Source organism: Leptinotarsa decemlineata, unplaced genomic scaffold (assembly GCF_025532065.1).
Source record: "Leptinotarsa decemlineata unplaced genomic scaffold, Ldec_3_MD MMD2_tig00001621_RagTag_RagTag, whole genome shotgun sequence".
Lineage (NCBI taxonomy): Eukaryota > Metazoa > Arthropoda > Insecta > Coleoptera > Chrysomelidae > Leptinotarsa > Leptinotarsa decemlineata.
In genome coordinates, this window is record NW_027412566.1 from 304,365 (window position 1) to 327,085 (window position 22,721).

At 35.0% G+C, this 22,721-nt stretch overlaps 1 protein-coding gene across 4 annotated transcripts in view; it reads left to right on the forward strand.

The window, feature by feature from the left end:
- The first annotated feature begins 5,523 nt into the window (after nucleotides 1–5,523).
- sev (receptor protein-tyrosine kinase sevenless) overlaps nucleotides 5,524–22,721 on the forward strand; it is a 109,273-nt gene continuing 92,075 nt past the window's right edge. For 3 of the 4 annotated variants that reach the window (XM_074176109.1, XM_074176111.1, XM_074176112.1), the window contains exon 1: nucleotides 5,524–5,852. In XM_074176109.1, the coding sequence (XP_074032210.1) occupies nucleotides 5,742–5,852 (111 nt within the window). In that variant the 5' untranslated portion in view covers nucleotides 5,524–5,741. The remainder of the gene's footprint in view (nucleotides 5,853–22,721) is intronic. The other variant, XM_074176110.1, reaches the window with a different exon arrangement.

Sequence of the window (22,721 nt, forward strand, 5' to 3'; positions counted from 1 at the left end):
AATGTCATAAATTTTTGTCGAGATGGTCCTCTTCCGCCCAGAATCTCGTTTAACGAAAATGTCAAGGTTACATGTGAACTTTATCACATTCTTTTATTTCTGTAGCAATCCCAATCACGAAATCTCGTTATTAAATGGGATCGTTCGACAGGAGAAACAAAAAAATACATGAATTTATATTACTGACCGTTAAAATAAATAATTAGATGTAACACGATGGTAATAAAGTTTGTGATTACATATAAAAACAAGTTTTTCTGAAATTCTTTCCGATTTTTACGATACTTCTTTCACTTGTTTCTTACAAGAAAAAAAAACGAATACATTGTATTCATAACTACGATAGATTAGGAATTATTCACAAGAAAGTTCAATTTTAATCATTATAATTCACATTTTTATTCATTTCCATTTGAGAAATCATTCGTGTGTTAAGTTATATGGACATGTTTTGCACATACACCAAAGTGATTGAATACAGTTTTACATATTACAGTAATAATCGGAATACACAGGGCGCTCCACAACATCAAGCCGCTGAAGACACAATAAGTTATTTGACATGATACAGAAGTTAATGATATTCTCACAGAAGGAGCTGCTAAACGTAAGAAATGTTTTTCAAGCACTTCCCCAGTTGAAAAGACGGAATTTTACCGCTCCTATTGGAAAACTTGAACGACGCGTACACAAGATGGAAACAAAAAACAAGTCGGCGAAACAACATGGAACCATGGCTTCCAATAAGCCTTACATGCAGCTTTGTTATAACTAGCTACCAAGTTGAAACTTCATTATCACACTTTGAGTGTGAGAAGAAAATTTACGAACACCCACTGTTACTGTCGAGTAGAAACTGCTTACTTCTGATAGTGTTCGCCACCCCGCCAACCTTCAAAGAAAGAGAGACCCCTGATATAGATTGTTGAGTCTTTATTTATATTGAAAGCTTGCATATACAGGGGTTTATTAAACAATAAATTGTTATTGTCGAAATTATTTTTCACTCCATATCTTCGAAACAAAGCGTCCAATCAAAAATCATTAGATGAGTCCACGGAATGGTCCCTTAAGTTTTTGCCACATGTTTAATAAACACCCGGTATAGGTGTAGTCCTCGACATTGATTGCTGTTTTCCAAGATGATGGAAACAATAATAATCTTGGAAAATTCAATTGTAACTCATAAATTGTTCAGGACAAGAGAATTTTTTTTGTTTTAGTTGAAACTGAAAACTGAAAATATCAAAAACATATAGTACCCTGATTGTTGTCTACAGGAAGGTTAACAAATTATTCCATTAAAATTTTTAAATATTTGCTATAGTTCAGGAAATGTTGGTCAAAATTCGAAAAACTGGAAAAATCTCATTTTGCGTACAAAGTATTGCAAATATCCAAAATTTCCTTAGAGTCAATTATGTTCACAGAAAATGTGACATGAGTTTTCCTCGTGAAATACATAATTTTTGGAATTATTTCCTTCAAATGGTTTCTGGACTGTAAAATTTCTGGCGGCAGAAAACGAGAACTAAAAACTTAAAATATCGAAAGTGCTCATGAAACTTATTTTGTTCTATTATGGAATTGAACAAAATACTTCGTTACATTTTGTTCATAATTGCTATAGTTCCGTAATTATGTTTGTTTAAAGGTGGTTGATAATGTTTCTTGGTGAATTTAATTAGTTCTGACTTCCATTGTCTAATATGAAATAAAATGATTTAAAATCCCTGAAAAAACCAATAAAATTGAAATTAATAGCTGAGAATTGAAAATTGAACGATTAAAAACAAATGAAGATTTGAAGCCAAGTTACTTCATGACATTTGGATTGTTAGTATATGCAGGAATGGAGTGAAATGAATGAACAAGCTTGTAATCATCTTCTTGGTAAACTAGAAGAATGGTTTTGAGCTGAATATTACTGGAGTTTTTTCCCAACACCAAATCGTTATTTTTACACCTCGACACGTGTTTCGATCACCAAGTGATCATCTTCAAGAGGAAGATAAAACTAAAAACTACTCAAAACTAAAGCTACTTATACTAATCAGGTACATCATACAGGTAGGTAGTCAGTAATACCACCCATACAAGTGTACCACCCTGAATTAATTTTACAATTGGCCTTTCTATTATTTTACAATATGTCCTTATGTATGTTTAAATATTACAGCTATATATAGAACAATTTTCAGCTATATAAAATTAGTTTCACAATATTGCCTATCTAAATATATTCTGTCTTTTTGTAGTAATCAGTAAACCCAACAATATTATTTCAACAAGCTATATAGTATGCTATTTGGTATTGGTCCGTTATCGTTATTCATTATATTATTATGTTTACTTATTTCTACACTCTCATAGGCATCTAGTTGCCTGTTGTTGTTAACTTGTCTAAAGAACTGAAGTCTATGGAATGGTTTTGTTGCAAAATATGATGGGCGACTGCTGATTTTTCAGGTCTTCCATATTTTAAGTGTGCTATGTGTTCCTTATATCTCACTTTGATAGATCTTTTTGTCTGTCCAAAATATTTTGCATCGCAGTCCTTACATTCAATTTCGTAAATTCCAGACTTTTCCGAATTCTCGACTTTGTCTTTTGGAATACCCAAAAGGTTCTGCAGTATATGACTTGTTTTAAAAACCACCTTCATACCTAGTTCCTTGAAAATATTTCCAAAGTTCTTCGTATATTGGTGGTATGGAACTGAGATGTATTTATCTTGGTTTTTGTCCTTTCTGAAAGTCGAGATTTTGTTCATTCTTAACCTAAACTTCTTTTTCCTAATTATGTCATCTACAATACCCCTCGGGAAACCGTTAGTGGCTGCTATTTCCTGTATTGTACGTTTTTCTTTTGTGAACCTATCATGTGTTAGAGGGAAAGTCAAAAGACGATGCACCAAAAAATTCAACCCAGCACGTTTGTGCTGTCCACAGTGATGTGAACTGTCAGGAATATACCTGTACGTGCTTGTTTCTTTTCTAAATATATCGTATTCTAACCCTCCATTTAATTCATACGTGAATTTTATTGATGGACATCTATCATTTAAAAAGGAAACAAAATCCTCGATTTTCGATTTTTTGGTATCGAATACCGCGAAAATATTATTCACATACCTTAGCCAAATCCTAGGAAAATACTTTGACTTTTCTTTAGTTTCCATTTCGAATCTGCTCATGAACAGGTCTGCCAGGTAGGGGGACAAGGGATTTCCCATGGCCGTTCCTTCTTGTTCATAAAAGCAACCTTCTACCTGGAAACGATTTTGTTTCATACACAAATCGTTAAGAGAAACGAATTCATCGATGTCGTTGTTATTGAAATTATTTTTCTCTAGTAGTTCCCTGAGGTATTGGAAGGTCTGTGGAATTGGGACGCTAGGAAATAATGAACTAACATCAAAAGAAACCAAAATCTCACCTTCTTGCAGAACCATGTTTTTTGTATGTTGTATGAACTCTAAAGAGTTTTTTATACTAAAACCTGGTTCCGCAATAGACAAGGTTTCAGATTCCTTAGTGAGCCATTTCGCTATTTGGTAGATAGGAGCTCCAATAGCTGAGAATATGGGGCGCATTGATTTTCCCGGTTTATGGATTTTTGGGAGGCAATATAGTTTCGACACCGTTGGGTTGGAAACTTGTAACTTCCGTTTCAGTTGAGGGGTAAGTATGTGGTTTTGAGCTGATCAACTACATTTCAATATAGAAAAAACTGAGTATCTAATCTTTCACACCAGAATAATAAACAATCCACTTTCGTTGAATAACTTTTTTTCAGTGATAACCTTCAAAAAAACAAAATTATGAAATTGAAAGGGGTATATTTTTATAAGACATCTTCTACGCTTTTCAACTTATGCGCTCCTCAAATTCTTAGAGTAATCCTAGCGTTCCCGCATAAAACACACCACTGTTTCTTTGTACATTGTTTAATATTGGTACTGGCCGAGAATACCTACGGTATTCTCGATTAAACCCTGCGCCATCTCTGAGCGTGAACTTTAACCATGGTCACTTTTGTTACAGTTTTCGATAATTAGTAGCAGATGAACTTAATGTTAGATATCCACCCATTAGATGGTGACGCATGTTTTAAATTTAGTAAACATTGCGTCACAGATTTGGTTATTTGGTGGTAGTGATATTATGTTACGATGAAAACGTATTATTCTAGAAGAAATTATTGAAATAATTTGAAAAGTACTGGAGAACCAAACAAAACGAATCTGTTCTCAACAAAAATTCAACAGTTATGAAATGTCTCAAACTATTCCTTTCAACAGAGTTTGAAGACTACGTATCTTCTTCAAGATACGAATATCGCTAAGAAAAACTATTGTATTGACTTTGAAAGACGGTCAGTAGATATTTTATGATACATATATTGTTTCAAGTACGTATACATCTAACGCAATATTCAAATTTGGAAATATTTATTTGACTGAGAAGTATTTGAATGATGAATGTCATAACTGTCAACTTGGATATGACTACTGAAGCAAATTAGTTCGTATGATTTAGTTTATTCTGCCAAAAACATCACAATGATTGAATTGATATATGTTGATAGATGGAGCAAGAATATAAATCTGACGCTCTTATGTTCAATTTATTGACCATAATGTAAAAAATGTTTCACTGAATATCAATCAATTTCCAAATGTATATAAGATTTCATTTGTGTGTCTTGGTCAAACAGGGAGAACCTTTTCCGAAAGAATAAAAGAACACAGCAGTCGTTTCTCGAATTCCACATTTGTAAACCATCTTTTGACAAAGGGGCGAGAGTTCAACAACTATCATGAAGTATTGCATTTGAAAGGAAAAAGTTTGATACTCAATGCTTGGAAATTCATACAAGAATTCTGGAAATTTATTGAATAGCCAAAAAAAATCTTCATGTCTTCCAATGTGGAAATTGGTAATTAGTTTATGATATGTCCAGTTTGAAAAACTCAGGTAAAATGGTAGAAAGGTAAGTAGGTAGAAAGCCAAACTTTTGCCAACGTAACACAAATCGATGAAGTCATCGACGAAGGCAATTTTTCCCTGGTCCTGATTGGCGAAGGTTCTACCGGTGGTTCTACTGTTCAGTAAAAATTTCACAATGAAATCTTACTTGATCTAGTCGCCAATTTTGTTTATCCATATCATACTAGTATTTTTTATGGATCAGGGTGTAGAGTGTGGTAGTCATCTTCAATTGGGGGTTACCAACGGAATTAATCCATCAAAGCCAGAAAACTCTCATTGTCCCATCCCGATCCATCAAACAATTAGTACCTACAGTAAGTGGTCAGAAACTACCTTCAGAACAGGAAATGGGCAAATGAACTTTTTAAGGGCTACTCCTCTCAATCCTACTGAAAAGCCAGCAGAGCGGAAGCGGTTGAACATTGTTTGACATCGTTAATTATGTTTTCCATTGCTGCACTTGCCGGGCATTTAACAACAACTCCGGAGTGGGGCAGCGAGAGCGAACCGGATTGGATACCTCTGGCTGACTTAACAAACGCGCTCAGTCAATCCTTTATTGAGATCTAGATTGCCGAGGCGAACCGCGCGCTTTTGTTTTTGAAATTCCACCGGAGCGATCACAAATCACTCGTTATTTTTCAAAACTCATCGCTCCGAAGGAATCAAAAAGTGGATTTTGTAATCTTGTTTCGTTACATGCGAAATCAACGAGAACTATGACGAGTTGACGTAAACTCAGAAACGATGAAGAAGCTACTAGTGTTTGTGTTTTGTTTATTGGTGTGGAGGACGAATTGTTTGAATAATATAGACAGTGAGGTGGAGGCGCAGTGTATTCAAAATTGCCCTTTTCAGGTGAGCAACTGTGTGAAAACTACATAATTTAGTAAATTGGTTTTCTTTATCTTCTGAAGACGTCAATTTGGTTGGTGAAACGCAGGTCGAACAGAGTTTTGCGTTTCTGGTGAAGAAATGCTTGTTTCTGTACATAATTTAAATTAAAAAACTAGGAAAATATTTCAGATGCACAGAATATCTGTTTCGCAGACACAATATTTAGCGTACCAGGAAAACATATCAAATCAACTGAAATTAACAGTGTTCATTGTGTTCTATGCCTAAGCACTGGAAAGAGTGTAACTGCCTAAGTAATATCAACACATACATTCCTAACTTTCAATTGAGGTTTGTAAGTTCAGAAAATAGGATGAATTTTTATTCTTCTCAAAGATTAATCATTTGTTCATCAATTACTATTTTGGTCCCTTTCAAGTAGTCCTCCTCAGATATAACACACTCTTAGCCATTCGGTTTTTATCTCCCCAATCGTCGCAAAATGCCATCCTTTCATGAGACCCCTCAATCTTGGGAACAGGAAAGAGTCGCAGGCGGCCAAATCTGGTAAATACGGCGGCTAAGGCATGATTACAGTGTTGTTTTTAGCCAAAAAATTTCGAAAAAGCAATAACGAATGAGACTATGCATTATTGTGATGTGAAAGCCACAATAACGAATGTTTTTTTCGTATTTCTTTTCGCATAAGAGGCGCATACATTCAACATAATGATCCTTATTGATTGTACGACCATGTGACAAGAACTCCTGATGCATGACGCCACGGTAATCAAAGAAAACAGTGAGCAAAACGTTGACATTGCGTGCTTTTCTCAGTATTGGGACGACTAGATTTTAGTTTCGATGTCATAACCTTATTCTCATGATTCGTTACCAATTGTGACCCTATGGCTAATCGAATGTACATCGCTCACGAAATTTCAATAATCACCTTATATTTTTAACAGACCCCGTATTTGGAAACCCATATTTTGGCTCCATATTCTAGATTTGGCTTTATCAAACTGGAATATGGAAGTTGGTCCGTTCAAATGCTACTTTGATTCAGCTGGAAATAAAACGTTAGCAATGGAATTATTCCTATTGTTTTGGTCCATTACATAGGTATTTGCAAAATTGTGTCAAAATCATCTTCTGTCATTTCATAGACCAAACATACTTCGCGAGGAGTATGTTTGAATCAATGCCATGCTGGTAAACAGAACTGCAACTACGACTCTTCAAGTCAAGGCCGTTAGGTTCAGGGTTAACAGAGGCTTTCCTCAAGGTGGGGTACTATCCCCCTTCTGTGGTCGCTCCTGATGGATAGTCTGCTTGATGCCCTCGACAGTAGAAAAGTAGATCTATAAGCTTATGCAGATGACCTGCTTATCTTGCCAAGGTCCACGTCAAGAAGGGTGTCTTGTAATATCCTCCAAAGTACGATGGACGTTGTTCACAAGTGGTGCCTGAGGGAGCAGATGTCTGTCAACCCCAGCAAAACCGCGATAATCCCTTTCACCAGGAGGAGAAAATTTTACGATCTAACGCCACTTTCCCTCAATGGTGAGGTCATTCCACAAATGGAACGGAGGTGAAAAATCTTGACATTCTTCTTGAAAAAAAAACCCACCTGGAATGCTAACACAAAGCCAGACTATCCCTATGGACATGTGGAAGGATTTGTGGTGAAACTTGGGGTTCAGATCCCAAACAAATCCATTGGATTTATGTGATGATTGTCAGACCAATGATCACTTATGGTGCAATTGCCTGGTGGCCGAAGGCTCTACAGAAAACGGTCCAGGCAAAGCTCTCTGGCTCACAGAGACAGGCTTATATGGCCATCAGTGGAGTCATCAGTACCATAACGTCAGCGGCCATGGAGATCCTTCTAGATCTACCTCCTCCTTTACATTATTCTGGAGAGAGAGGCTAGATGGACTGCATATAGACTTGTGCACATTTCATTAATCAATTTAATGCAGAGTGCAACAGACTGCTGGTTGACACTGGAAGTCACGACATTCTGGAAATGACCTCTGACTTTATGTCTCCAACTGTCAACTACGAACTGCTTTATAAAGTACTGTTCCCGAGTAGAGAGGACTGGATCCTCCGGGATAAGGAAATATTAAGAGCAGATAGTTGTTGGTTCACAGATGAAACAAAAACACCCTCCGGTTCTGGTGCAGGTGTTTTCAGACGCAGACCTAGGACAGATATATCAGCCTGCCAAGGAACAAGGAACCTATGCCACTGTATTTCAAGCGGAAATTTACGCTATTGAATTGTGTGCGGAGAGATTGGAAGAGTCCAACCTCATACATAAGTCAATAAAAATATTCTAGGACAGTCAAGCGGCGTTGGAAGCTCTTGGCTCCTACCGAGCAACGTCTAAATTGGTAGCAAATTGCCAAAAACGACTCTCCTCGATAGGAAGACTTGACAGATTGTCTCTGGTCTGGATTCCTGGCCATACTGGCCTGAAAGGCAATGAGGCTGCTGACTTCTTTGCAAAGGAGGGTGCTGCAAGCAGCTTCATCGGACCAGAACCTGTCATTGGCATCGCTTTAGGGTTTGCCAAACAAACATTGAACACCTAGATGGCAAGAAGAGTTATGGACTCCTGGCATAATCTTCCAGAATTTCACTTCACTTCAAGACGTTTATTCACCCTTTGGAGCTTGATACCAAACAGTTGTTGGACCACAGTAGAGATGAACTACGATGTCTAACAGGCCTTTTTGCAGGTCACTGTCATTTGAATCATCATATGCAGAGACTCGGACTGTCGGAAGACAATGTGTGTCGCGTCTGTTTGGATAATGATGAAACAGCAGAGTACATACTTTCTGCATGCCTCGTTGGTGACCGAATCAGATTTTTAGAGTTTGGCAGAGCCGTAATCTTACCATCTGATGTGAAAGACCACTCACCATAAAACTAATTGGCTTCGTTAAGAAGCTGGGTTTATTTGGTCGAGTGTGAATAGGTGTGAGCCCCGCAAGGGTTACTTGCGGGTTGCGGTGGAGGGTCGAATAGACCCACTCACTTTAGACCTTACCTAAACCTAACCTTAATAAAAGACCCTATAAAGTGCTAGATCATCCTTCATTCACAAAATATGTTAGAACTGACCGATACTTGATGAAAATCCATTATAACGTATTCAAAAAACACACTTTGAAAATGTAATGTTTCATTTACCATTTTGTTAATAACATGTAATTTTGCCATTGTTGCCCATCCTGTATTCATTGGAAGTATTAACTCGTGATACATTTTTCATATCAGCTTAACAAGGTTACTATGAAAAGAAGAAGAAAATGGAATTTTCATTAAAAACCAGTTGGTGATAACTTTACTCAATGGTAGGTCACCTTGTATATTCAATTATATGACTCTTTCTATTGCTTTTGGCAATTACTATAAGTTAGAAAAGTTGGAAACATTCAAATATCACAAAAGTTGCGAATTCTGAAATGGAAATGGATAGCTTATCTAAGACAATCATTAAGTCGCCAACTTTACTGTTAATTATATACATTCCAGTAACGTTCAACAGCAGACATTTTGATATTCGTGGACTTTCCTCCCAACCATTTTCGTGAAATTGGATATTACAGACGTTCTTGAAGGGTAATGAAATCATCTAATCAAATTCGAAAATATGCTTTTATCAAAGATCACTGACCTGACTATTTTATTAATAAAAACATCTCACTTAAAAATATTGCTTCAGATTAGATAGGCTATGTGTCATTTCCAATGACACTCTTTTTGTTTCTTACATAATAACATCCATCTTTGTACTGATGTCTAAATAACATAGAATCATTTCATTGGATTGAGTTTTGTGTGTGTCGGGATATCAAATTTCAGTTGAATTGATACTTTTCGAAAATATAGTGTATTTCATTCTGTTCAGTAAATCAACTCACTTATTTGTGGTCGGTGAATTGAATTTCGTGGTACCTGGTACTGTAAGGTGTTGCCTAGCAACACGTTTTGTTCTTGAAAGCAATTACGTTTCAATTTCGACTTTTGACCAGTTCTCACTTGAAAATGATTGGAAACTTCACCATAATCTACTATTTTTACCAAATAGACAAAACTGAGATTATGATAATAACCGTGTCCAATTATTATAAAAGTAACCGTCACAATTGAAAGTCATAGCAAATGAAAAAATACGTAGGTACGTTGGCAAATCAACAAACAAATTACGCTTTTTAAGCTATTTGGCCTAACTGAAACTAGTATATATATATATATATATATATATATATATATATATATATATATATATATATATATATATATATATATATATATGGCTCATCTTTGGCACCCCGAAAAAAAATCATAATACAAAAAAATTGGAATCAATGCAAAGTATGGCCTCCACGCTGGTTTATTACGGCCCTACATCTATCGTGCATCGACAAAATGAAATTGTCAATGTCTTGTTGAGGTACATTTGCCCATTCAGCGATTAAAAGCTCTCTCAATTAAACGTTGTGTGAATGTTCCCCATATGCGGAGTAATTCTTCGTTGAAGCATGTCTCACACATGCTCCATGGGATTCAGGTCCGGTGATTGTGCTGGCCATGGCAATACATCAACTCCTTCGTTGGTGAGCCAGTCAGTCACTAGACTCGCGACATGTGGACGAGCATTATCGTGCATTAGGTCGAAGTTTTCACCAACAGCACCAGCAAACGGACGGACGATAGGTAGAAGAATGGTGTCGAGGTACTGTCGAGCTGTGAGGGAGCGATTTGGAAAAACGAGATCGGTTCTGCCGCCGATCATGATTCCGCCCCATAGTATTACTGTACCACCTCTGTATGTGTGGACTTCCTGGACGTGTCTCAAACGTTCATTATTTCCAGGTCGTTTCCACAGTCTTACTCGACGAGAATCTGGATGAAATCCAAATCTGGATTCGTCTGTAAACAGAACTGTGGCCCAATCATTTGCATCCCAGTTTTGATGTTCTTGACACCACTCAAATCTTCTACCGCGATTGCCTCTCGACAAAGGTGGACATCTAAGTGGCCTTCTGTTGTGGAGATCTGCTTCATGCAGTCGATTTCAGACAGTATCACGACCAATGGTTACCTGGTGCGTCTGCCGCAACACGTTAACCAACTCAGGTGCTGTGATTGTCGGTTGTCTTCTTGCGGTTAAGACCAAAAATCGGTCTTGAACTGCAGTTGTAGCGCGTCCTCGCCCTGGATGTTGTTCGGCTGGACTGCCAGTTTCACGAAACGCCGCCACAATCGACTGATAACACTTTGGGAGACCCCCAAACGGAGAGCTACATCATTTTGTCGCATGCCACCTTGAAGAAGCCCTACAGCTCTAAGTGATGGTGTTCCATGTTAAAGCACAATATTTCCAGTTTAATTGCTGAGCAAGAACTGCATAGAATGTACAAACTCGACACTTTCAGATTATTCATTTTAGCCGAAAACCTACAGTTTGTAAAAAACATGATAAAAGATTAGTTGCCGTTTTTGCAGGCTTTGTTCAACCCATAGAAATCTACAGGGTGGTCGAGTGTACCAATTTAATAGAAATTAAACGACCTCATGCATTTATTTTTATGATATTTAGTATGTTATAAAAATATCCCTAGACTTTTCCGTACAACGATTAAATGTGCATTGCATGAATGATATGTTCCTTGAACTATTCGGTACAACAGTCGAATTTTCTTGTGTTGAAATTATATTTTTTTCTGCCATGGACACAACTGCCGTTGATGTACCTAGTTGCAAATCAAGTGTGGGTGTTATTTCAGCACTGCCAAACGTTCTAAACACTTTATTAGCTATTTCTGTCCTGTGTGCTACCGATTCATCAACATACCCTTCAGCGACCGTTGATGACTTCCAACCGCCATGTTTTTTTAGAGTCATCAAGTCTCCCCCAGATTCAACTATAAGTGTAGCAAACGATCTTCGAAATGAATGACCTGTATATGAATTGGCATTTTCAAGTTGAATAAAATTAGCCACTGCTTCAGGTACCTTATGAAACTGATTGCTACCCACAACCTGATTGATACATTTTCCGTTGCGATATGCATAAAACAGGCGGCGATTCTTTGCTGCTGCTGGACACCGTAAAATAATAACGATTCAATTCAGTCATCATAGTTTGTAATATAAAACACACTATAAAAAGGTGTTTTCAATGTTTTTTGAGTTTTTGTGTGATGTCTAAATATACACCACCGAATTATATACACATATCCTGATTGTACATTGTTACAACCTACCTGTTGCGGAAATTTGTCTAAACGCAAGACTGAAGATCAATTATTAGAGTCCTCTACCGTGTTCTTCAACCGGAAAATTTTATTTTTCATTTCGTGAATTCTTTTGCATAGTTTAGGAACGAACCCGTTACGGTTCACAGAAATATTCCACCTTCCGTTACACTTCCCGTGCACTTGTTGCAAGCACGTTAAATAGGTAGGGCAGTAGGGGTTTTCCTGTAGTTAATTGAGGCGTTGGAAACCAGAAAAATTTATATTAATAACGCTGTCAAAGATTCAAATGAACTGCCGTTGGATTACTGATTTTCCTAGAGCAGACCGACCACAGGTATTCACCTCGTTTTGCTTCGAAGAAAAACAGTTTTCTCAAGCGAATCAAAACACACATTGTTTATATTTATAGTACCTACCATTAAAAATGCACATACGAAATTGTAAGTATAGATTTGAGTGAATTTACGTATTATTTCATTTCAAAAACCTCATTTTTTTCATTTTCATCTGTAATATCGCTTATTTATTCATTCATTTATGAATATACACGGGCAAGCCCAATTTAGATATAAGTAGTGCTGTGCTATGTAGTACTTTATGCGATACAGTGGATTAAAAGTAAATTATAAGAATAATACAATTTCAAAATATGTAAATACTTCCTTCCTTCCTTTGGAAGATTCCCTCATCCTTTTTTTTTGTATCAAGATGGAGTAGTAGAAAGCCAAAAACTTTCTTTCCCAAAAACTAATCACTCCTAAAAATCCTCCTAAATCAAATAGGTGAATGAATGTCATTACGATGTCAATGATGACATAAGCAGATCAAGCTTATTCCGTGACATAATTAATGAATAAATTGTGTGTATTTTCTATAACGTTATCCAATTTGGTACTGAAGAGCTTTAGGGCAAGTATCTTATGGCGAAACATTGATGTATACCAGTGAGGATGACAGTGTTCCATGTAAGTGCAATTTGTTACCATTCATTTAAAGTAAAACTCGTGTGAATGATATCTGATTTTTTATTCCACAACGAATGTTTGAAATACAAACTGAGTAGAGAAAAGTATCTTCTGTATAATTCAGTGTTCATATAGAAATATTTGTTTCGAAAGAATTTTTTTCTTTCGTGTAATTCAATGTTTATATGGAAGTAGCTGTTTCAGGGAGACTTTCTTTCAGTTTGTGCCTGAAAGTTATTTCTTTGCATGATCTGCACATCCATGTATGGAGTTACTTATTTTCAAATTGATTACTTCCTTCTTTTCTTTGGAAGATTCCCTAATCCTTTTTTTTGTATCAAGGTGGAGTAGTAGAAAGCCAAAAACTTTCTTTCCTAAATAATAAGTAGATTATTAAAAAAAAATCAAAATGTATAACAGTATGAACTTATATAATTCTTACAGGCAGGTAACACTAGACACAATACAACAACACAAGCCAGAGATTATTAGATGGCTAGGTGAAGAATATGGTTTTCAAATCTGAAAACCAATATATTAAAGATTTGAAGATTATTTCAAGAGTTAGCCAATCGAAGAGTTCTGGGAATGAAGCTGTGAAAAGAAACGTGAAACGTTTGCACCTATCCAGTTGAACGTCTGGGGACATGTAAAGATATTTTGGAGAAAAGCTCGGGGCTGATTCTCAGTCCATTAATGATTTTTAATTAGAGTATTAAATCTTTATGTTTTCTGCGAGCCTCAAGAGAAGGTATGTTCAAAATCCATTCCAATTCACTAATGCAGTATAGTCATAGTATACACGCATCTTGAAGGCAATATATCGCAGGAAATTGTGCTGTACGGCCTCGAATTTCACTTTTTGTATAACGTAATGAAGGTACCAAACTGTGGAAAACTAATCGAGATAAGATCTAACCAGGGAAAAATAAAGAGATTTAATACCAGTGATGTTGGTGAAATCACAGGTGGTTCTTTTTATAAAGCCAAGCATCCTCATAGATTTTTGAATTACAGCGTAAATGTGTGATTTATAGCCAAGTGTGGAGTCTAGGATCACACCTAGATCTTTGGTTTCAACAGCATAATGTAAGGTCCGATTATTTATACTGTATTCGAAAGTGATTGGCTGATGTGTTCGATGAATTTGGCATTAGGATGCATTCAAATACATACTAGTTTGCGAACACCAGTAAGATAGACAATCTATATCTTTTTGTAGACACAATGTATCAGCTTCACTTTTATTCATTTTGAAAATTTTTAAATCGTCAGCATTTAGCCACAGATGATTATATCGTTGGTGAAAAGGTTGAACAGTGGTCCCAAATGTGAACCTTGTGGAACACCCGATGTAACTGCGATGGCATGAGAATGGTAATGATCAACTTTATGCGTAATAAAAACAAGTACACTGAGAGAAATTATAAATGATATCCTTGTATACATTTAAGTACTTATTCGTCATTTTAATAAGTTTTAGAAGTGTACTTTGCTTTGACTAAATGCTAAACCATAAATCAAATAATCAATAGTGATTTTGAGGGGGTAGTATATAAAACTGAATCATATAAACCATCTTCAAAATTTGAGATTGCAGCCATTTTGAAGAACGTTTCCGTCCACTCATAAAAAATGCTATATTTTTCAACATATCGTCAACTTAATATATTCGGAAAAAATGATAAAATATCTTTATAATATATTCTACTCAATTCCAACAATCAACATCATTGTAAACTATAGTCTAAACACAACGCATTTATTCTACAACGGACGGCACTGTTACGACCCGCCATAGGTTTCATCAGTGGTGCTCGACTGAACCACAAATGCATTGCTGGACTGAACTGTCCTTGAAGGACACGCCTAAGTGAGCAAGGGCGATAGCATCTCCCCCTACGAAGACGTTAGAGACGGTTCATTGAATAATTTCAGAAAAACCATTGTGAAAGTTTCGAAACATTTGGTACTACTTGAGACTCAACATTTTTTCTTATTTGTCATCGCTACAGTTGTGTACATAAAATACAAATAGAAGTTGTGATATGCCTTGATATTACGATTGACGTATCTGTCATATAATAAAGATTATTTACACACAGAAGTGTCTTCATTTTGTTCACTCTGTATAATGTATAATCAAGGTAAATGCATGTGAGGTATAACACGCTATTTCATGAAAAAAACATTTTTCAAGGAGTCATTTTCATTGAAATTATAATTAAAATAGAAAAAGAATTATTACTATTTGATATTGTATTAATAAGAATGCAAATATTATGAAATGATGACTGGGATTGATAATTGTATTAGAAGAAAAAAATCAATTGCCAGAATGATGTATTCAATAACACTGAAAAGGTACAAAAAAATGATAACATATTGAAAATGTAAACTGATGCGTTTGACGTATTGATTCAATGAAGATTCCTACAAAAATAATTTCATTTTCTTCACTCTGTATATTTCATGCATTGAAAAATATATAATCAAAGTAAATACTTATAAGGTATGAAAATATATTTCATTGGAAAAAAAGCATTCATTTGGGAGTTGAAAAAAGAGGGTAGAATATACCAACTACCAGGAGAATAAAATATCAACAATTAGAACAGAAATTGAATTATTAATTTTTGCTCGTATTAATAAAATGGAAAAAATGATGATATGTTAATTGAAATTATAGGGTTCGAATGAACTAAGATATTTTCATGTGAATTAAAATAAAAGTATGTTTTTCCATTATACAGTTAACGCACACCTACGAACAACAACCCTCAGAAGTTGACCTTGTTATAAAATAATTTGCAAAAATGTCGTATATCACCTAGAAAGACAAAAGCAAATACCAGCACTCAAAAAAAAGTACAAAAAATGACTATTACGAATGTATACTGATGCGTTTGCTGTGTTATGTATGCCTAAGAAATTAGTTGCAACTAATTGGTTCTAATTAACTACAATTGTAGTTAGATTGAAGCAGAAGACAGCGGCTGTCGGTTAGTTCCTTCCAATTTCGCTTGAATTATCGAGTCTACAATAATTATATTCAATAGTACTGTACACGTCACATTCGCTATCGAAAATCAGTAAGAGTCTATACAGAGTGTTCCGAAACTTTCTTTCAAATATGGAGATGAACATAGAAACTAACACGAAGTAATAAATAACGTTTCAAAATTAGGTTTGAAACTGATATTTCTGCTACTTAATTTTTTAGTGAATTCCTACAAAATAATTAGCTTGTAAAATTGACATGTAAAATATACATCAAACATATATTCAAATTACGAAAGATCCAAATCTACCACAGATTATTCTCTCAGCCGAAAATAACCCTCACCCCTACAACTAAAAATAGGCTACATTATAATTTCAAATTCATTTAAATGACTCTGGTTGGACAAGTAAAGCCCGAACTAATTATTGTATCTACGAAAATAGTTTCACTTTCGAGGTGATTCTCACATAAGTTAACATACATTAAAACAGCAGCAGTGTGTATCTGTTACCCTCTAACAAAATTAAGCCGTAATTTTTTATAATTACCCTCGAGTGCTTAGAAGAACAAACAAAATTACAACCGGTATAATGATGTGTTGTAAATCCGGATGTAGTCGTCAATTTAATAAATAATATTCGGTCTAGCCTTTAATTAGTCAATTTAAAACTAATTACGTTTCACAGACGATAATTCATTTCATCAAAGTATAATCAAACGGAACGTCAATTTGGAGGCTTCTGAAAATTGGAAGAACGTACTTATTATTGCTTTGGGAATGGTCAGTTCACTAGAAGGTCATGTCTATAACCCTCGTCCATAATCAGTGTTTTATTAGCGCCCTTTAATATCGTTCACACTAGGGTATACGTTGATTAACTATTTTTTTCTATGACTGTTGAAGCCTCAATTATTTTACAGTTTCTTGTTGAGTAAGTAGCTAAACTGATTCATGATTCACACCTGCGACCCAATCATAATGTACTATATTCATTACTCACTAGCTCTAGGATAATCAGGAATAAACCAACTCATAACTTCACAGTTTTCTTTTAATTATTTTCAATGCCAGTGAACCTTGAAAATGTTCTTCTTCAAAATATAATCTAAAACATTAATTCAGAGTTTCGCCCCTCGATTCATGGGTCATGCACATCAAGACGCCCTTCATTATCTTTCATAAGATTTACATAATGATGTTAATAGAATTGGAAAACCTAAACCGATGTCAACGGAAATTGACGAAAAATTGAGCCACAGCGAAAAAGCACGAGAGTCATGGCTGAGATATTTGAATATAAATAACTCTAAGCAACATTGAGCAACAACAATTCTGATACTGGAAAAATTGCACGTGGAGTTCCTTAGGGGTCAGTCCTAGGCCCACTTTTATTTTTGCTATTTATTAACGATATGGCAAAACTTGATATATCTGGAGCACTTTGACGTAATAAAGACACTGGGACTTTGACTTGGTCTATCCACTCAGAGTTAGAAAAAATAAAAAGTGGTGTGAATCGAATATGCTATCGCTGAATGTGTCTGAAACAAATTTGATAACATTCAAGTGGGACATAGAACAAGTAAAACAGGTGAACACATGATTGAAAGTAGGCCTGTAACTGAGTTTCTTGATATACTGACAGTAATTAAAAATTTGATACGCAAATTACTTTTGATTGCCTTGCCATAAATGTTATATCTCGTGAACTCGGATTTTCAGCAGCAATAAATGCATACTATTCACTTATGAAGAGTCAATTCCTTTCTGGAGCTCAGGCAGCCAGATTTTGATACAGAGTATATTCGTTATCCAGAAGAGTGCTTTGAGAATAATATTCAAATTGAAGATGCTTGACTTTTCTGTAGAAATAAAATATCAACAATATTTGATATATTCATTCTGGAGGCTGTCTGCTTACTTCACAAACATGAAGAAAAGTTTGAAAGCCATACAGAAAGATCTATGCGTAGCGATAAAAAACTTGCCCTTCCATTGCCCACATCATCTTTGACCAGGCATTTTCAAATCTATAGAAGTAGACAAATATATATCATCTACCGAAACATATTACATCAATTATTGAACCTAAGAAGTTTAGAAAATTAGTGAAGAACCTTTTTTGGGAAAGGGCTTCTACAATTTGGAAGAGTATTTTGCATACAGATTCAATTCTTTCGGTATACCACAATGTATATTACGATTTATGTCACGTTATTTTGAAATCATTTTGTTTTATTGATAACATATTTGTAATTTTTTTTTATCTTTGATATTTTTTGTTTGTTTTTTTTTGGTCTTTCTATTTTCTCTTCACTGTATTTGTATTTAAATAAATTTGTAGATAATTTCGTTGGTCAATTAAAATCCCCATATCACAAAGAACTGGCCAGTTGTGTTTATCACAATGTTTGAATTATTTCACAAAAGAGAAAACTTTGGATGGACATGAAAAACAGTAGCGTTCGAGTTGCAAGAATAGAAGAAAATGCACAAACTCTCTATCAATCCATAAGTCTCCCCGTATTTTAGTCATTCACTCAGAATCTCTCCAACAGAAAGATTCAGGGGCAAGTTAAACGTTTCCATCGAATTTCCTATAGATGAATCAGATATGAACACTTATGCAGCAGATAATGTGACTCCTTGTCGTTATAATCTATATACACTTTCGGATTACAGTGAATTTACTTACAGCGGACATTATACAGCATTCTGCAGATAATCCTATACCATGGCACGAATACAATGATTCACACGTGTCACCAATTTCACCAAAATCGCCTGTGAGTGAAGAGGCGTTCTTCCTCTTCTATAAAAAGGAGGAAACGAGTTCGTATGAGTTCTTTTAGTGTTTGAAATGTTATTTTTGACCTGTTAAAAATAATGTTCGTCTATCTCAAAAAACAATTATCCTAAGAAAAACAGTATACCACAATCCACTGTTTAAGAATATCAGAGCTGTCGACAGAAAATAACCAAGTTTTTTGACATCTTTGAAATTACTGAAAGCGTTGGTGAAAAACTTTCAAAAACTCATAATGTTCTTGAGGATGTTTTTCAAATAGATGAAAAGCTTCTTCGAAGATGACCATAAACATTTAGTTTGAAATTATTTAAAATAGTTTAGCGGTTTCAAACATATGTTCACATTCTCAGCTGTTTAGCACGTTTAGTTTGTTGGTAAGCTATCGAAAAAAATTGCATTATATTTGTATAAAAAACGAAATTAAGTGCTCAAATATAAATTTTGGGAAAGGGAAAAATTGTTATTAGGAATCGTTGAATCACGATTAGAAAAGTTGCTGAGGATATTGGCATATCGGATGGATCATACCATGCAATTTTTTCAAAAATTTTGGGCATGAAACGTGTGGCATGTCTCAGGAATTGTTGAATGATGTCAATAACACTTATAATATTGATAGTGGCATACGGCGATTGTATTCCGAGTCAGAAAAATGTTTACAAGGGGTACACGTTTTTCACAGACGGTCGAGCAGATATGAGTGATGATGAAAATATTGAGAATCTGAAGAAAATTGTTATGGAGGAGTTGCTGAGGATGTCGGTATAGCGGTTAGCTCATGTCATGCATTTTTTTCGTAAATTTTGGGCCTGAAGCGTCTAGCAGCAAAGATCGTTCCAAAGTTCTGACCAAAAAACACAGGAATTGTTGAATGACGTCAATGGCGATCCAGATTTGCTCAAAACGGTCATAACTCCTGACGAACCATGAGTATATGGTTGGGACATCAAACCAATCGTCCCAATGGAAGACCCCAGGAGAGCCAAGAGCAAAGAAAGCAGGACAAGTTCGATCAAATGTCAAGGTGTTATAGGAGTATGTTCATTGAATGTGTAAATGTGTACTTCTTTATATTTTATATTTTGAAGTATCTGAATTTAAGTTTTCAATCCAGTATCCATAATTTCAGGAATTTCTTCTTGATGTATCATATATAGTGATAGTATAAAAAATTATTATCATCATTATTACTAATAATTTCTACAGCATCCTTTATACTCTTGCCTGTACATCAACGATAAAAATAGAATATTAAAGAACAAAATGATTGATTCATACAAGTTAGTTACGAAACCAATTGGTTAACTATGGAAAATAGACGTGTTTTTACACTCAGCTACCTTCTTCCATAAAATATTAAAATATTACAAATGTCCATCATATTTGTATAACAAAATAAAATTTCATAGCGATGTACATACTTTAAATTTGAGGTTTAAAGGGTTGCTTTCTCCTCCGCCCTATCGAACCACTCTATATCGACGATCCTTCAGTTATAACATAATAGTTTGTATAATAATATTCCACAAAAATAAAGTTTCCTTATTCAAGTGCTGTTACAAAAATATCTCATCGCTGTTCAATCAGAAAGTCATTGATTTTATAGATTTTATACTTCTGAAAAATTTTCAGGGATAAAATTCAACATGTTTTCTCTCCCTCTTCCCTCTCTCTCCTTCCACTTTTTTCTCTTCCTTTTTCCTTGTTTTTTCTCAAGTTTAGTTTTATTTTTTCACGGCTAGAACTAAGATCAACAGTACCCTTCCGTTATATGTTGTTTCTCGCCTCATTTGTAGTTTTTTTATTATTTTTTTAAATTGAATAATTATTGTATTTATTTGTAATAAGGAACAACAAATAAATATTATTATTATTATTAAAAAATAATACAGAATAATGAAATTACATCATTATATTTTGGACTGGTGGGCTTGTACTCTGTGTATCCACAGAGAAAAACAAATGAGTGTAAGTTTTCATGTGTCTGAAAGAACGTACCTATTACCAAACTGTCTTCAACTTGACGGTTGTGATTCCCGACACAGGGTGGATGGGAGGAAGTTCTTGACTTGTAGTCACTCAAATGTGAAGGAACGAACGACAGGTGTCTTGTACATGTCTTTCATAATGGTACCCTTTGTAAATAAGCCAACTTCTTCATCTAAATCCGTGATTATAACTTTCGATGCGAGTGTCAACGATATACATGATCCTTGACTGATACCTAAATGCTTATTTCCTATTTTTGTGTTCGATTATCAAATTGCAGCAACATATATTCACGATAATAATGACATTTCAACTGAGAGGGATATATTTTTAGGAAAAATGTAATTTTTGGGAAAGAAAGGTTTTGGCTTTCTACTTCTCCATCTCTATACAAAAAAAAGTGGGAGTCTTCTGAAGTAAAGAAGAAAACAATTAATTAAAAAAAAACTCCTTCCCAAAAATTAATGTCTTCTGAAAATATTCCCCTTTCGAATCAAACAAGATTCCTATGGCTGGGATTGAATCAAATGAGCGAATTAATGTACTATCATCGATGACATGAGAAGATGTAACTCATTCGTGACATATGCTTTTCAATCAACCCTAACCTCCAAAAGACATTTGTAGAAATTTCACAGCTGTCAGATTATTAGTTTGTGGGATATGGTGTATTGTACAACAAGTGAGAAAAACGACATATTCCTCACGAGCGCAGAAGTTTGTTGCGAGCAAACGAGATAAATATGTCGTTTTCTCACGCATTGTAAACTATACATTTTCTACGGTTGCGTTGTTTTCAAGTATTGAAAATTAGAATACATATATAATAATACTTGTATGTCGTTAACACCTGTCAGGTCGTTTTGTTTCAACATGTTTTCGGTAATTGAAATATTAGCTGCGGTCGAAGTTGAAGTTGATGGGAAAACGTACTGAGCTTCCACAGCATTGTTGTGTTCAGGTTCTAATGGCACTGGAGGCTGAATGGATTCTACTATACTTTTTGAAATTTTCATTTTGTTAACTATGCAGTTGTCGATATAAGATTCAGCAACATTGCTGGATTTCCAACCCCAATCGCGTTTTAAAGTTGAAAGATCTGTACAACGTCGTTTCCTAAAACTTCTCTCTTATAGATCAGACAATATCTATCCACCAATTGGATTTCCACAAGATGAATTGTTAGCTAGACATGCTATGAATAGCTTGAGTGGCCGTCGTGATTGTCACTCCACAATTTTTCTTTTCAAACTGACTAATAATTTAATTATTTACCCACATATTCAGCAAAAAACTGAATTACAATGTACCCAGACCAACCTCTAGAGTGGTTAATCCTTTTTATCTGCCAACACCAAGTACAAATAATATTCTGAAGCTTTCACCTCTGCATAACATGTGTAACAAATGCGATTCTGCCAAGCTGTCAGCTCGATATTTTTTACTGTTCCATTTCTGAGATCAGGTCTTTTTACTTCAGCTAATTTTATATGTATTGTTTTTATCTTACAACTTATTGTAATTGTATTGTATTGTGATTTGACTTATATCCCTGTTCTGTAGTTGGGTGTAACCTGAAGAACAGTGCATAAATAAATAAACAAATCAATAAAAAAGATGGCAAAATTGCATGAATTGGGCTTCGTATCCACGGTGTTCTCTAGAGCTGGCCTCAGCCACTTAATTCTGTTCTCAGGCCTCAAGAAAATACTCCCTAGAAATTGAGCGCTATTAAAATGGTATCCAAAAATTATATAACCGTTAAAATCGTTGTGCCGCCCTTGAAGATAAATATATTGAATAATGAAATCAAATTTCATCAATTTTTTTTCTAC